This window comes from Salmo salar, chromosome ssa01 (assembly GCF_905237065.1).
Source record: "Salmo salar chromosome ssa01, Ssal_v3.1, whole genome shotgun sequence".
NCBI lineage: Eukaryota > Metazoa > Chordata > Actinopteri > Salmoniformes > Salmonidae > Salmo > Salmo salar.
In genome coordinates, this window is record NC_059442.1 from 121,567,335 (window position 1) to 121,581,651 (window position 14,317).

General features: G+C 40.1%; 1 protein-coding gene across 1 annotated transcript in view; it reads right to left on the reverse strand.

Annotated features, from left to right (window-relative positions):
* Positions 1 to 14,317, reverse strand: part of col27a1a (collagen, type XXVII, alpha 1a) — a 366,487-nt gene that overhangs the window by 160,204 nt on the left and 191,966 nt on the right. Inside the window, exons 23-27 of the mRNA XM_045688056.1 lie at positions 9,948 to 10,001; positions 9,594 to 9,638; positions 9,425 to 9,478; positions 6,495 to 6,548; positions 146 to 199 (exon numbers count right to left, since the gene is read on the reverse strand). Of these exons, the coding sequence (XP_045544012.1) occupies positions 146 to 199; positions 6,495 to 6,548; positions 9,425 to 9,478; positions 9,594 to 9,638; positions 9,948 to 10,001 (261 nt within the window). The remainder of the gene's footprint in view (positions 1 to 145; positions 200 to 6,494; positions 6,549 to 9,424; positions 9,479 to 9,593; positions 9,639 to 9,947; positions 10,002 to 14,317) is intronic.

Below are 14,317 nucleotides of genomic sequence, written 5' to 3' on the forward strand. Positions count from 1 at the left end.
AGCTACTGTAGCAAACAGGGTCAAATGTCATCCCTGCAAACATTAGCCTAGAGCTAACATTATGTAAAGTAAGCTATGCTAAGACCATAGCTAATTCAATATATCGTGTGAGTGAGTGTGAGTCAATGAATGGATGGTGACTTACCGGTCTTCCAAGTTCACCAGATGGCCCACTTTCACCTAGTGTCCCTTGGTGACCCTGTTTAGAGAGCAACGACACACTGAGTGATTTAATAAACTAGTCAACGACATGACAGCACAGGACACTGCTGTTTAAGAACAATTGCAGAATGTATCACAGTAGTTACAGTTTAACATATCACCCATTCTTAATACGAGTTGTAACAACGGAACAAGCTATCAGAATAAGAGCAAAAAGACAGTTAAACTTCCAATTGGAAGGACACAGGATTTACTGTGTACCTTATGATGTGTGTGTGTTTATTGTAATATAAGCATTCATAAACACAATTTACTGTGATCATTGCTGACGGCTCTGAAACTGAGGAAGCTTATGTTCTAATGTATTGTGAAGTACGGGCTTGTAAGTAAGCATTTCACAGTAAGGTTGAAATGTTGTATTCCTGTATACCTGTTGTATTCAGCCAGTGGTGTAAAGTACTTAGTTAAAAATACTTTAAAGTACTACTTAAGTCGTTTTTTTGGGTATCCGTACTTTACTATTTATATTTGACAACTTTTACTTTGCTACATTCCTAAAGAAACTCCATACATTTTCCCTTACACCCAAAAGTACAAATTACATTTTGAATGCTTAGCAGGACAGAAAGTCCAATTCACGTACTTATTAAGAGAACATCCCTGGCATCTCTCCTACCTCTGATCTGACGGACTCACTAAACACAAATGCTTTGTTTGTAAATTATGTCTGAGTGTTGGAGTATGCTCCTGGCTATCCGTAAATATAAAAACAAACAAGAAAATGGTGTCATCTGGTTTGCTTAATATAAGGACTTTGACATTATTTATACTTTTACTTTTGATACTTAAGTATATTTCAAAAATTACATTTACTTTTGGTACTTAAGTATATTTAAAACCAAATACTTTTAGACTTTTACTCAAGTAGTATTTTACTGGATGACTTTCACTTTTTCTTGATTCATTTTCTATTAAGGTATCTTTACTTTTACTCAAGTATGACAATTGGGTACTTTTTCCACCACTGTACATGTGACAAATAAAAATGTATTTCATTTTGATTTGATTTAGTACCACAACATGACATTCCAGTGACTAATTGAGTTTTCACTTACAGTGGGAAGAAAAAGTATGTGAACCCTTTAGAAATACCTGGATTTCTGCATAAATTGGTCATACAATTTGATCTGATTTTCATCTAAGTCACAACAATAGACAAACACTTAAACTAATAACACAAACAATTATAATTTTTCATGTCTTTATTGAACACAATGAGTAAACATTCACAGTGCAGGTTGGAAAAAGTATGTGAACCCTTGGATTTAATAGCAGGTTGACCCTCCTTTGGCAGCAATAACCTCAACCAAATGTTTTCTGTAGTTGCAGATTAGACCTGCACAATGGTCAGGAGGAATTTTGGACCATTTCTCTATACAAAACGGATTCAGTTCAGCAATATTGTTGGGATGTCTGGTGTGAACCGCTCTCGAGGTCATGACACAGCATCTCAATCGGGTTGAGGTCAGGACTGACTGGGCCACTCCAGAAGGCACAGTTTCTTCTGTTGAAGCCACTCTGTTGTTGATTTACTTCTGTCTTTTGGGTTGTTGTTCTATTCCAACTTCTGTTGAACTTCAATTGGTGAACAGATATCCTTACATTCTCCTGCAAAATGTCTTGATAAACTTGGGAATTCTTTTTTCTGTCGATGAAAGCAAGCTGTCCAGGCACTGAGGCAGCAAACAGCCCCAAACCATGATGCTCCCTTCACCCTAGTTTACAGTTGGGATGAGGTTTTGATGTCGGTCTGCTGTGCCTTTTTTCTCCACACATAGTGTTGTGTGTTCCTTCCAAAAAAACTCAGCTTTAGTTTCATCTGTCCACAGAATATTTTGCCAGTAGCGCTGTGGAACATCCAGGTGCTCTTTTGTGAACTTCAGATGTGCAGCAATGTTTTTTCTGGACAGCAGTGGCTTCTTCCATGGTGTCCTCCATGACCACCATTCTTGTTTAGTGTTTTACGTATTGTAGACTCATCAACAGAGATGTTAGTTCCAGAGATTTCTGTAAGTCTTTAGGTGACATTCTAGGATTCTTCTTAACCTCATTGAGCATTCTGCACTTGCAGTCATCTTTGCAGGACGGCCACTCCTAGGGAGAGTAGCAACAGTGTTGTAATTTCTCCATTTATAAACAATTTGTCTTACCATGGTTTGACTTTTAGAGATACATAAAGGTGGAAAGGGTTACAAAAGTAAGGCAACAATTCTTAATTTGAGGTCTCTTTTGTTCAAGGCATGGTTAACATCAGGCAATGCTTCTCGTGAATAGCAAACTCAAATTTTGTGAGTGATTTTTATGGGGCAGGGCAGCTCTAACCAAAATCTCCAATCTCGTCTCATTGATTCGACTCCAGGTTAGTTGACTCCTGACTCCAATTAGCTTTTGGAGAAGTCAATGTCCTAGGGGTTCACATACTTTTTCCAACCTACACTGTGAATGTTTAAATTCTGTATTCAATATAGACAAGACAATTACAATAATTTGTGTGTTATTAGCACACTGAGTTTGTCTATTGTTGTGACTTAGATGAATATCAGAACACATTTTATGTCAAATTTATGCAGAAATCCAGGTAACTCCAAAGGGTTCACATACTTTTTCTTGCCACTGTACATTATTCCTCACAGTTATGCTAGGAAGGGTGTTATAAGGTTTATTGACTATGTCCCAAATGGCAACCTATATCATATGACCTTGCTCTGGTCAACAGTAGTGCATGAAGAGACTATGGTGCCAATTGGCAAGCAGTCATTGAGGGGAGGAAATGGATGGGGATTCACACAGTGAGAGGGAATATGAAAAGTAATGGTGGTGGCTGGCTACACGAGTCCCTAGTCACATTAATGTGATTAACGCACTGTGGGGAACATGTCTGTTGCATTAGGGGGAGACAGAGAGAGACAGACAGAGAGAGCCAGAGAGAGAGACAGAAAATGTGCTGGTCAGGTTTTTCCTTTTATACTGCTATTTTATTCACTTTTTTCCCCCCAGAGGCTTTAGTGCAGCTGACAGAGTCTCCTCATATTCATGCACGAGTCAAGCCCCAAAGGATTCCCTTTGCAATCAGCAGGTAACCAGGAAACTGTTTCAACATGATTGATGGCTGACTTCCATTCATATTATCCACTCAGACTGGTCATAGATATCATCCTATATTTACATTTTTACATTTTAGTCATTTAGCAGACGCTTTTATCCAGAGCGACTTACAGTAGTGAATGCATACATTTCATAAATGTTTTTCCCCCGTACTGGTCCCCCATGGGAATCGAACCCACAACCCTGGCATTGCAAACACCATGCTCTACCATAAAGTCAGGCACCATTTAATTTCCCATAAACCATTATAACCTTGCAAGGACTCTTTCTTTAAGGACTGACAGGGATACAGTATGTAGGAAAGGACTTTAAACCATCTGCTGTCTTTCCTGTCTTGAAACTTTTCAAGCATGTCTGAAACAGGTATGGAAATTAAATAAAGTTGAAAAACGTGGAAGAAGACCAAACAAAAGGTTAAGTGTTTGAAGTTGTATTCACATTTTAGTCATTTAGCAGTCGCTCCTACACTACATGACCAAAAGTATATGGACAACTGCTCTTCGAACATCTCATTCCAAAATCATGGGCATGGAGTTGGTCCCCCTTTTGCTGCTACAACAGCCTCCACTCTTCTTAGAAGGCTTTCCACATTGCTGCCGGGACTTGCTTCCATTCAGAGCATTAGTGAGGTTGGGCACTGATGTTGGGCGATTAGGCCTGGCTCGCAGTCGGCGTTCTAATTCATCTCAAAGGTGTGCAATGGGGTTGAGTTCAGGGCACTGTGCAGGCCAGTCAAGTTCTTCCACACCGAACTCGACAAACCATTTCTGTATGGACCTCGGTTTGTGAACAGGGGCATTGTCATGTTGAAACAGGAAAGAGCCTTCCCCAAACTGTTGCCACAAAGTTGGAAGCACAGAATTGTCTTGTATGCTGTAGCATTAATGATTCCCTTCACTGGAACTAATGGGCCTAGCCCTAACCATGAAAAAACATTATTTCTCCTCCACTAAACTTTACAGTTGGCACTATGTATTCGGGCAGGTAGTGTTCTCCTGGCATATTCGTCCCTCAGACTGCCAGATGGTGAAGTGGGATTCATCACTCTAGAGCAGGTATTCCCAAACTGGGGTAAGAGTATGCGCAATGCCATCGGGGGTACGCCAAATAAAATGTGATTCACATTTAAAAACAGTACATTTCAATTTTCCAAAGGGGCTATACATTTGTGTGAGGTTTTTTTCCTTGCCTGAGTAGCCCCGTTTCCCTGCCAAAAATAAAATGAAACCATCTTGTGTTCAGTGAAATAACAACACAATGTCCATTACATGTAGCCTTGTCAAATAATTAACATCCAATCACATTAACCGTTACTCTCTCGCGGGAAACCTTCACTCTTGCGCAGACATTTAGAAATGAATCATGACAATTTGAAAAATAAGCCCTGGGAGTTTTTGAGCGAGAATAAAGACAACTTTCGAGTAGTAAGACGTATGAAAGCAACTGATACCATTAATAAGAAGAGGCTAGAAGCATCTTATAGGGTGAGCTACCATATGGCTGGGACAATTCTGGGGGAAAAGGCCAAAAAAACTATGCAGACGTTTTCATCAAACAACACTGTTTCACGACGCATCAGTGACATGGCAGGAGATGTTTTGAAACAATTACTGCTTCATATACAAGCCAGTGCATTAAATGCGTTACAGCTTGATGAGTCAACAGATGTGGCTGGCCTGGCACAACTCCTGGTATATGTCCGTTACATTTATGGGGGGTCAATTAAGGAAGACATCCTCTTCTGCAAACCACTGGAAACCAGGACAACATGAGAGGATATTTTTTAAGTACTGGACAGCTTTGTGACATCAAATGGAGTTTGGTGGTCAAGATGTGTTGGTATCTGTGCTGATGGCGCAAAAGCCGTGACAGGGAGACATAGTGGAGTGGTAACGCGCGTTCAAGCAGTTGCTCCCGACGCCACTTGGGTACACTGCAGCATCCACCAAGACGCTCTTGCTGCCAAGGGAATGATTGATAGCTTGAAAGACATTGTGGACACTACAGAGAAAATGGTTCACTTTGTTAAAGCAAGGCCCCTGAACTCTCGTGTATTTTTTGCATTATGCAATCATATGGGCAGCGGGACAAAATTGAGGCTATGATTAAGAAATTGGAGCTCTTTTTTGTCAGCATTAACAAGGACAACGCATAGGTCTTTCCATCACTGTATGATTTTTTGTGTACAAATGAATTCAAGCTTACGGACAATGTCAAATGTGATATAGCGAAGTACCTGAGTGAGCTGGGTTGTATTTCACAATATTTTACTGTAATTACAAGGGATTGGTGTGAGCAGGTTTGCTGCTAAATGTTTGCACATTACAGCATATTATGAATATTTTGTGTTTTAGGTCACTTACACTTCTAGATGCCTTAACAAAGGCTTCCCTAAAGGTAGCAAAAAGGACATGGCAAAAATGCTCAACCATTTAAGCTTTAAGACTTGCTGCCAGTCAAATCTGTCCCCTATACATTTTAAATTGAACTGGGAATTATAACCACATAGGAGATACATTCGTACAGCATTCTCATTCACGGGTGCAACAAATATAGCCTCTTACAAGGCACGCCTCAAAATATGTTGCATCCACTAGTGATCAAAAGGTTTTTAGCGCTCCAAAGATACGGTGTGATATTGGGTGGATTGAAATTACAGTATCATTGGAAATACAGCAATTTATTTCCCCACCCACAACATTTTCCCACAATGCACCATAATTTACAGTATGCCACTGTAAAACATTTGAGTATTCTACTGTTTATAATACCCCAAATATCCCTATAAATTTGAGTTTTCTGTTACAGTGTGTGTGTGTGTGTGTGTGTAACATGGCTGTTGGCTGCGGTTCAGACAGAAGTGTATACTCAACAGTATTCAGCTGCCTCAGCGACTCATGTGAGATCATCAATAATGGCAGTTTTGAACTGGCCAGGTTACATTGTCAGCTAGACATTTACACATCTTGTGTGTGTGCGTGAAAGAGTGCGTGCGTGTGCATACGTACATGTATGGTCTAAATAGGACCATCTATTCCCATGGGAATTACATAAACAATCTTAGAGGAATGACTTTGAACTTCACTTTTATGAGGGCCCCACCCCTCGTAAAAGTGAACTCTCAAAATGATCTGGCTCCTCACAAGCATCATATATCTCTATCTTACCACTGATCCCTTTTCTCCAGGAGGTCCCGGCAGGCCCATCTCCCCTCGATCACCCTAGAAAACACCCACAATCATACACTGTAAACACATTTTTTACCTTCACGTCATTTAGCAGACGCTCTTATCCAGAGCGACTTACAGTAGTAGTAAGTACATACATTTCATTTCATGCATTTTTTATATATATATATTTTTTTGTACTGGCCCCCCGTGGGAATCGAACCCACAACCCAGGCGTTGCACACACCATGCTGGCGTTGCAAACACCATGCTCTACCAACTGAGCCACAGAAACACGCCAACTTAACCATTGCTTAATCAGCTTTATTCTCTTAGTTGTGTGGACTTCAGAAGGACAAGAAATTGAGCTAAGGAGTGAAAGTTTGAATTTGAACAAGCTTGTTGAGTAAAATTACAAATGTATGTTTTCTCAAAACCACGCCCATCATCATATTTCCCAGCATGTTCTATTGTAGGTTTCAATACCTGTGTTTTTGCATGTACTGTACATCGATTGGTTGATTAATCAAATGCTACACAACATACACTGAACAAAAATATAAACGCAACATGTAAAGCGTTGGTCCCATGTTTCATGAGCTGAAATAAAAGATCCAAGAAATTTTCCATATGCACAAAAAGCGTATCTCTCTAGTTTTTCTTTACATCCCTGTTAGTGACCATTTCTCCTTTGCCAAGATAATCCAAGATAATGGCATATCAAGAAGCTGATTAAACAGCATGATCATTACACAGGTGCACATTGTGCTGTGGACAATAAAAGGCCACTCTAAAATGTGCAGTTTTGTCACACAACACAATGACACAGATGTCTCAACTTTTGAGGGAGTGTGCAATTGGCATACTGACTGCAGGAATGTTCACCAGAGCTGTTGTCAGATAATTTAATGTTGATTTCTCTACCTTAAGCCGCCTCCAACGTCATTTTAGAGAATTCGTTGTGACCAGAGTGCCCCATGGTGGCGGTGGGGTTATGGTATGGGCATATATAAGCTACGGACAATGAATAAATAGGATTTTATCGATGGCAAGTTGAGATCCTGAGGCACATTGCCGTGACATTCATCCGCCGCCATCAACTCATGTTTCAGCATGCACTGCCCAATATCACAAAGATCTGTACACAATTCTTGAAAGCTGAATATGTCCCAGTTCTTCCATGGCTTGCATACTCACCAGACATGATACCCAATGAGGATGTTTGGGATGCTCTGGATTGATGAGTAGGACAGCGTATTCCAGTTCCCGCTAATATCCAGCAACTTTGCACAGCCATTGAAGAGGAGTGGGACAACATTCCACAGGCCACAATCAACAGCCTGATCAATTCTATGTGAAGGAGATGTGTCGCACTGCATGAGGCAAATGGTGGTCCCAACAGATATTGACTGGTTTTCTGATCCATGCCCCTACCTTTTTTAAGGTACTGTATCTGTGACCAACATATGCATATCTGTATTCCTAGTCATGTGAAATCCATAGATTAGGTCCTAATGAATTTATTTCAGTTGACTGATTTCCTTATATGAACTGTAACTCAGTAAAATCTTTGAAATTGCTTGCATGTTGAGTCTATATTTTTGTGCAGTATAAATAAAAAATCTAAACTAATCCAACCTGTTAGTAGTTTGACTTTTTGCACCCGTTACTGAGATGAATGTTCCAGTTTATATGATTTAGGTAGTCTCAAATAGGAATTACACATAACTTTGCAAGCCAGCATTGAGGTTTGAATCAACAAGGCATAGTGATGGGGCAACGAAGCTTCAACATTTCAAGCCAATTGTGTCAAAAATAGGTTCATTACTCGAGGCTTTTATTAACACACTAGTGGCACCTGTTAGTCAAAAGAATTTAGAACAGCCAAATTATTATAGATGACGTCACACACGCAGGATAGCCTTTTTGTCTTCTACCGAAACCAAACCAATCAGGTGATTGTTCTACAAAAAACTAAGCTTCGTGAATCGATCACATGCTTCTGATAAAATGATACAAGCGTCAGCACACTGCTTCGAAGTAAAATGCTTAGCAGTTTCGATGCATAACTTGGAGCTCCTGTATCAAACGTAACATCACTAGTAAGGCAACCAGCTGTAATAGGATTGTGTGTTTGTTTAATACAATGGCATTGAGGTTGATTCAACATACAATTGTAGGGCAACCAGCTGCAATAGGATTGTGAGTTTGCTCAGCAAATTGGAATCAATGTAATCAACGTACAATTGTAAGGCAACCAGCTGCAATAGACCGGTTGGTTGTATAACAACAAAACTAAACTGACGCATGCACAACTATGGGACAAAACAGAAGGGTTGGCTTAGATTGTTGGCAAAATGTTAACTATATTTTGTCTCCAAAGGTTTATTGAAAACATAAATACATTTGCACAATGAGCACAGTTGTTGGTTTGCTAGTTAGCAAATATTAGCCATATTAGCATAGACATGACATCAGTCAAAACACCTCAAAACAAGAGATGGTGTCAAGAACAATATAAAACTAGCAGAAACGAGCCACTTACGATTCCCCACATGACAGCTTCTTGTCATTGTTGCTAGCTATAAGACCGTTCTGAATCATTACATAACACGCCTTCTGGCCATGTCGATAACCACGCATCGTTTTCATGTTGTCAGTCAAGCCTTCTATAGGATTGTGAGTTTGCTCAACATTTCATCAACAAAGTTCAGCAAACTCACAATCCTATTGAAGCCGTTTGCCACATATTTTTTTGATTTTCTGTTTATAGGGCACACACATACAGGACAAGATAAGGGACAGATATTGGAACTCAGACACTCAAATACACCATGGTGATCACACACATACACCCCTATGCAGGCAGGCACACACATGTACACCCAAAATAAACACCCAATAACAGATGGGAGATGGGGGTGTCTTACCTTCTCCCCTGCCAATCCAGTCTCTCCAACAGGCCCAATAAAGCCAACCAGGCCCTGTGAAACAACACAAAAAGAGCCAGAAAGGTAGTTTATATTAACATTAGTATTATTGTGTTAATAATAAAACAACCAAGTGGCCATAACACTAGGTGTCTGCGAAAACTCTTACCCTTTCACCCATGCCTCCAACCTTCCCGGTGATACCAAGCTCTCCCTAAGAGAACAAATAGCATATTACTTATTTTATACTGTACCTACAAGGAAGAATACCCAAAATCGATAGCAAGCACGCTGAACAGTATAATGTATTTTATATTCCATATAGCATATTGAATGTAATAATTACTGGAACAAGATATAAAAGGCAACATTTTACTCTTCTAAATTTGTATCAGCATGAATAATCGCCAACTTCTCATAGACATAGATTCTGCTCACTGCGTGTGTGCGATTAGAAGAGTAAAATGTCAGCATCAATGTATGAAAAGGTCAAGGATGTGAGGTAATTCACAGCTGTCCTCACCTTCACTCCATCCGTTCCGATCTTCCCAAGGAAGCCCTTCATGCCGACTCTACCCTGAACAAAACACATAGCCTACCGTTGACCCTCATTGCACTAATGTACCAGTCATCTACTGTATGACAACAAAGAAAACCACTCAATGTGCAGAGCCTGTGGTCTAGTGGTAACACTCCCAGCAGGTCACATACAGTGCATTTGGAAAGTATTCAGACCCCTTTACTTTTTCCACATTTTGTTATGTTACAGCTTCATTCTAAAATTGATTAAATTATATTTTTTCCTCATCAATCTACAAACAATATCCCATAATGACAAAGCGAAAACAGGTTTTTAGAAATGTTTGCAAATGTATCACAAATAAAAAACAGAAATAACTTATTGACATAAGTATTCAGACCCACTGCTATGAGACTTGAAATTGAGCTCAGGCGCATCCTGTTTCCATTGATCATCCTTGAAATGTTTCTAAAACTTGATTGGAGTCCACCTGTGGTACATTCAATTGATTTGACATGATTTGGAAAGGCATACAGTGGTTGCTCCACTAAAAGTTTTGCGATCATGCTGCAGTACTTAGAGGTAATTTGTGGTTTAGTACGATACCCTGCGTCACCACTTCATTGCTTCAGACCAGCACAAGGGGGAGTTAGAGCACTGATTATGCTTTCGGGTCCTACTGTGTCTAACAGACAATGAATTGGCGACAAACCTAAATAGAAACTGATAATTGTGCACGACTTCAGTATTACTTACTAAAACTGTTGTTACGCTTGCTCTTACTGTAGTTGTGTAGCCCAGTCCCGACCAGTCACGTTGTACAGTGCCTGAGTGGTGCAACGGTCTAAGACACTGCATAGTAGTGCAAGCTGTGTTGCTACAGATGCTGGTTCGATACCTGTGCCGGCCTCGACTGGGAGACCCATGAGATGACTGTAGGTTTTTGGTTTCTTTCCCTCTAAAAACAGAAATAAATAATTCTAAATTGCAAACTGGCTTTATTTACAAATTAGTAACAATGTCTCACCCCATGCTCAAGAATGGCCTTTCTCTCGCTCATTTTACGTTATTTGAAAAAAACATCTCCAAAATATAATTTTTAAACAAAGCGATTATTATTATTAATTTAGAATTATATAAAAGCCCGTTGGATATTCTCACAGATATATTATTAACCCTGTTATTAGCAGGATATTTTGGTCATATTGGTCATGGCTCCCGAGTGGCGCACAATGGGATTGCCTTGCAGTTCTCCAGCTGTATCCACTGAGATAGCACAATGGGATTGCCTTGCAGTTCTCCAGCTGTATCCACTGAGATAGCACAATGGGATTGCCTTGCAGTTCTCCAGCTGTATCCACTGAAAGCGCGCGAGGTTCAAGGCACGAGGGCAGGGGTTGGGCTGCAGAGCCGTGCACAGACGAACCTAGCCCATGGGGAAGATGGACCTAGCCCAGGGAGAAGGAACGAGGATGAAGGCAGGGGGTGGACCCCTACCCCACCACACTGGGTAGCACAGAGCAACACTAAGGGGCATTGCATTAATAATGGAGCTGACTAGGGAAACGTTCCCGCTGTTCTTAGTGCCAGTCTGCACGTTCAAACTAAAACAAAGTAAACTAATAATGGCAACTTTATGCTTTCGTTAATACAATAATGATACAAATACTCTTTCAAAATGCCAATGTTTATTTAATTATGGATCCATAACGAATTACTAGTTGCTTACAGGAAAATACTCTTTCAAAACACACACAGTCATGTTGTACAGCACCATTATGGCTACCAGCAGGTAGCTGGACAATAGACTTGCCTAGAAGGAGGGTAGGGGGAGAATTATATCGTCAAATGTATTTCTTATTTAGGTTGGCTGTATCACAACCGGCCATGATTGGTTGCAATTTCAGTTTAATCCACCAAAGACAAACAAATAATAGAACAAAAAGTATTATTATTATTATTATTATGTATCACATCTGACCGTGATTGGGAGTCCCAAAGGGCGGCGCACAATTGGCCCAGTGTTTCTCTCCCTCTTACAAACAGAAATAAATGTTTTGGCCTGTACAAATATTATTTTGGCCTTTATTCAGATTACAATTGCTCACTTTCGTTTTTTGTGAAAACTAAATAACCTCCAAAATATCGTTATATATTAACAAGTTGATGGCACAGTCATATAGCCTGGCACCTACATAAAGCTGAGTGACTCACTCATTCATGGCTTTGGATCAAAATAAATAAGTACCAACATTCTTTTTGATAGTCTTTAATAAAGAAATGTTTTGGTTATCCTGACATGGACACCATGTACAGTATTATAATACCCCATTACTCTGTATTTTGATACTTTGTGGATGGGGCCTCCTCAGTGGTGCAGCGGTCTATGTCACTGCATCGCAATGCAAAATGCGCTGCTACAGATACCCGTGCCGGCAGCCACCGGGAGACCCATGAGGCGTCTTTTAGTTTTAATTTAGAATCCTCCAATCCTCTATATGTAATTATTGGTGGAGAGTCATGTCATATTTTTCGATATACTGTAGGCCTACCGTAGGTGACATGAGTCTCACTATACAATTAGGGTGTAGAAATTAAGCAAATTAATTAAGCGACATTTCGTAAAATCAGTCCCATATATACTATGTTCTTACAAAAAGGTTTTCAATTCTCTAGTACAGCCACTATTGAAGCATATCAAATGCTTCTCAAAGATGCCCTCTGGTGGTCAAACTAGCACTAACTAGCATTAATGGTACCAGTGGCTGGCACTTAAATAACATGCCATAGAATTCTGCAGTACCACGCAAGCTGTGCTGCAATACACTGCAACTTTTAAAGGACGAACCACTGTGCACCGCTCTATATAAGGTCCCACAGTTGACAGTGCATGTCAGAGCAAAAACAAGCCATGAGGTCGAAGAAATTGTCTGTAGAGCTCCAAGGCCTACTATAGAAATATCTTAGCACAAAGGATCTATGTAGGAACTGATTCCAGACATGATCAGTCTATGTGCTTCCATAGCAGCAGTCAGTCTGCTGGTCTTGCTCTCATTGTGGGACTAGCTGCACTGGTTGAAATGTTCAAGACAGATTCTACAAGTGTTCAGTAACCGTAAGTGATGTTCAGCAATTTGTGTCATTTGGGAGAGTAATTCACAGGGTTTAGGAACAGTGTAAGTGTTTTTTACAGCAGTAACTCAGGGTCAGAAAAGTTGGTGTCCAAGTACTCTAAAAGACCCTCAATGGCATTAAATTACTTAAAAATAATTTAATGCCATTGAGGGTCTTTAGACACCTTTCATGAGTCTTTCGCAAGTCAAACTGATTCACTTGCAGAGCGTAAAAGCAGATTCCATTGTAACATGAGAATTTGTATGGCTTGGTAAAATATTTATATAAACATTGTCATGACTGTCCTGTGAGGATCGCAATAGGTCGGATCAGCTTAGCAATGGTTGACAATAACTAGACCTTCTCTCACCCAAAGAAGAGGGGAGGAGGGAACTGGCCCTGATTGACAGTTCACACCCAGTTGTAAATTACATGAGACGGGGGATCTTTCTCCCCCTCCAGTAAAGTCCACCAAGGAATGTTCTTTATTATTAACAGACTTTTCCCCGCCTAAACTCTAACCCATTTAAAAAGCGAATACTGGGGGAATGGTCGGAGATGATCTATAGAAAACGAATGTCACATTGGTTTTTATTTTGTGTCGTCACTAAAAAGTTTATGGAGGAAATACTGTAACTTGAAAAGTATTTACACTACAGGTATGAAGTCTCCATACTTTACATTGATAGGAATGTGATTTTAGGAGGTATAAAATAATCTATCTTCTATAAACTGTGGTTCTTCCTTTAAAAGTTTTGAGCTTATGTGTCACAAGCGTCGAAAGGATCAGACCAAGGCGCAGCGTGAATAATGCTCATTCTTTGATACTTTAATGAGAAACACTTTACAAAATAACAAACCCGACCAACAGTTCAGTCAGGTACAATAACTAAACGGAAAATAACCACCCATAAAACCCAAAGTAAAACAGGCTGCCTAAGTATGGCTTCCAATCAGAGACAACGAAAGACACCTGCCTCTGAAACCATACTCGGCCAAACATGGAAAACGAAGCATAGAAAATGAAAACTAGAACAAATTCCCCTTGAACCCAAAAACCCCAAAACAACCCCCCTGCCACGCCCTGTCCATTCTACTATGGCAAAAGACCCTTTTTACTGGTCAGGATGTGACATTATGCCGTGACCGTTTGTGGTAGACAGTGGCAGATTGTGGTGAATTGCGTCATTCTGGCAACAATGGCTGACAAATAACGTGCCATAGAATTCTGCGGCACCCTGCAAGCTGTGCTGCAGTAC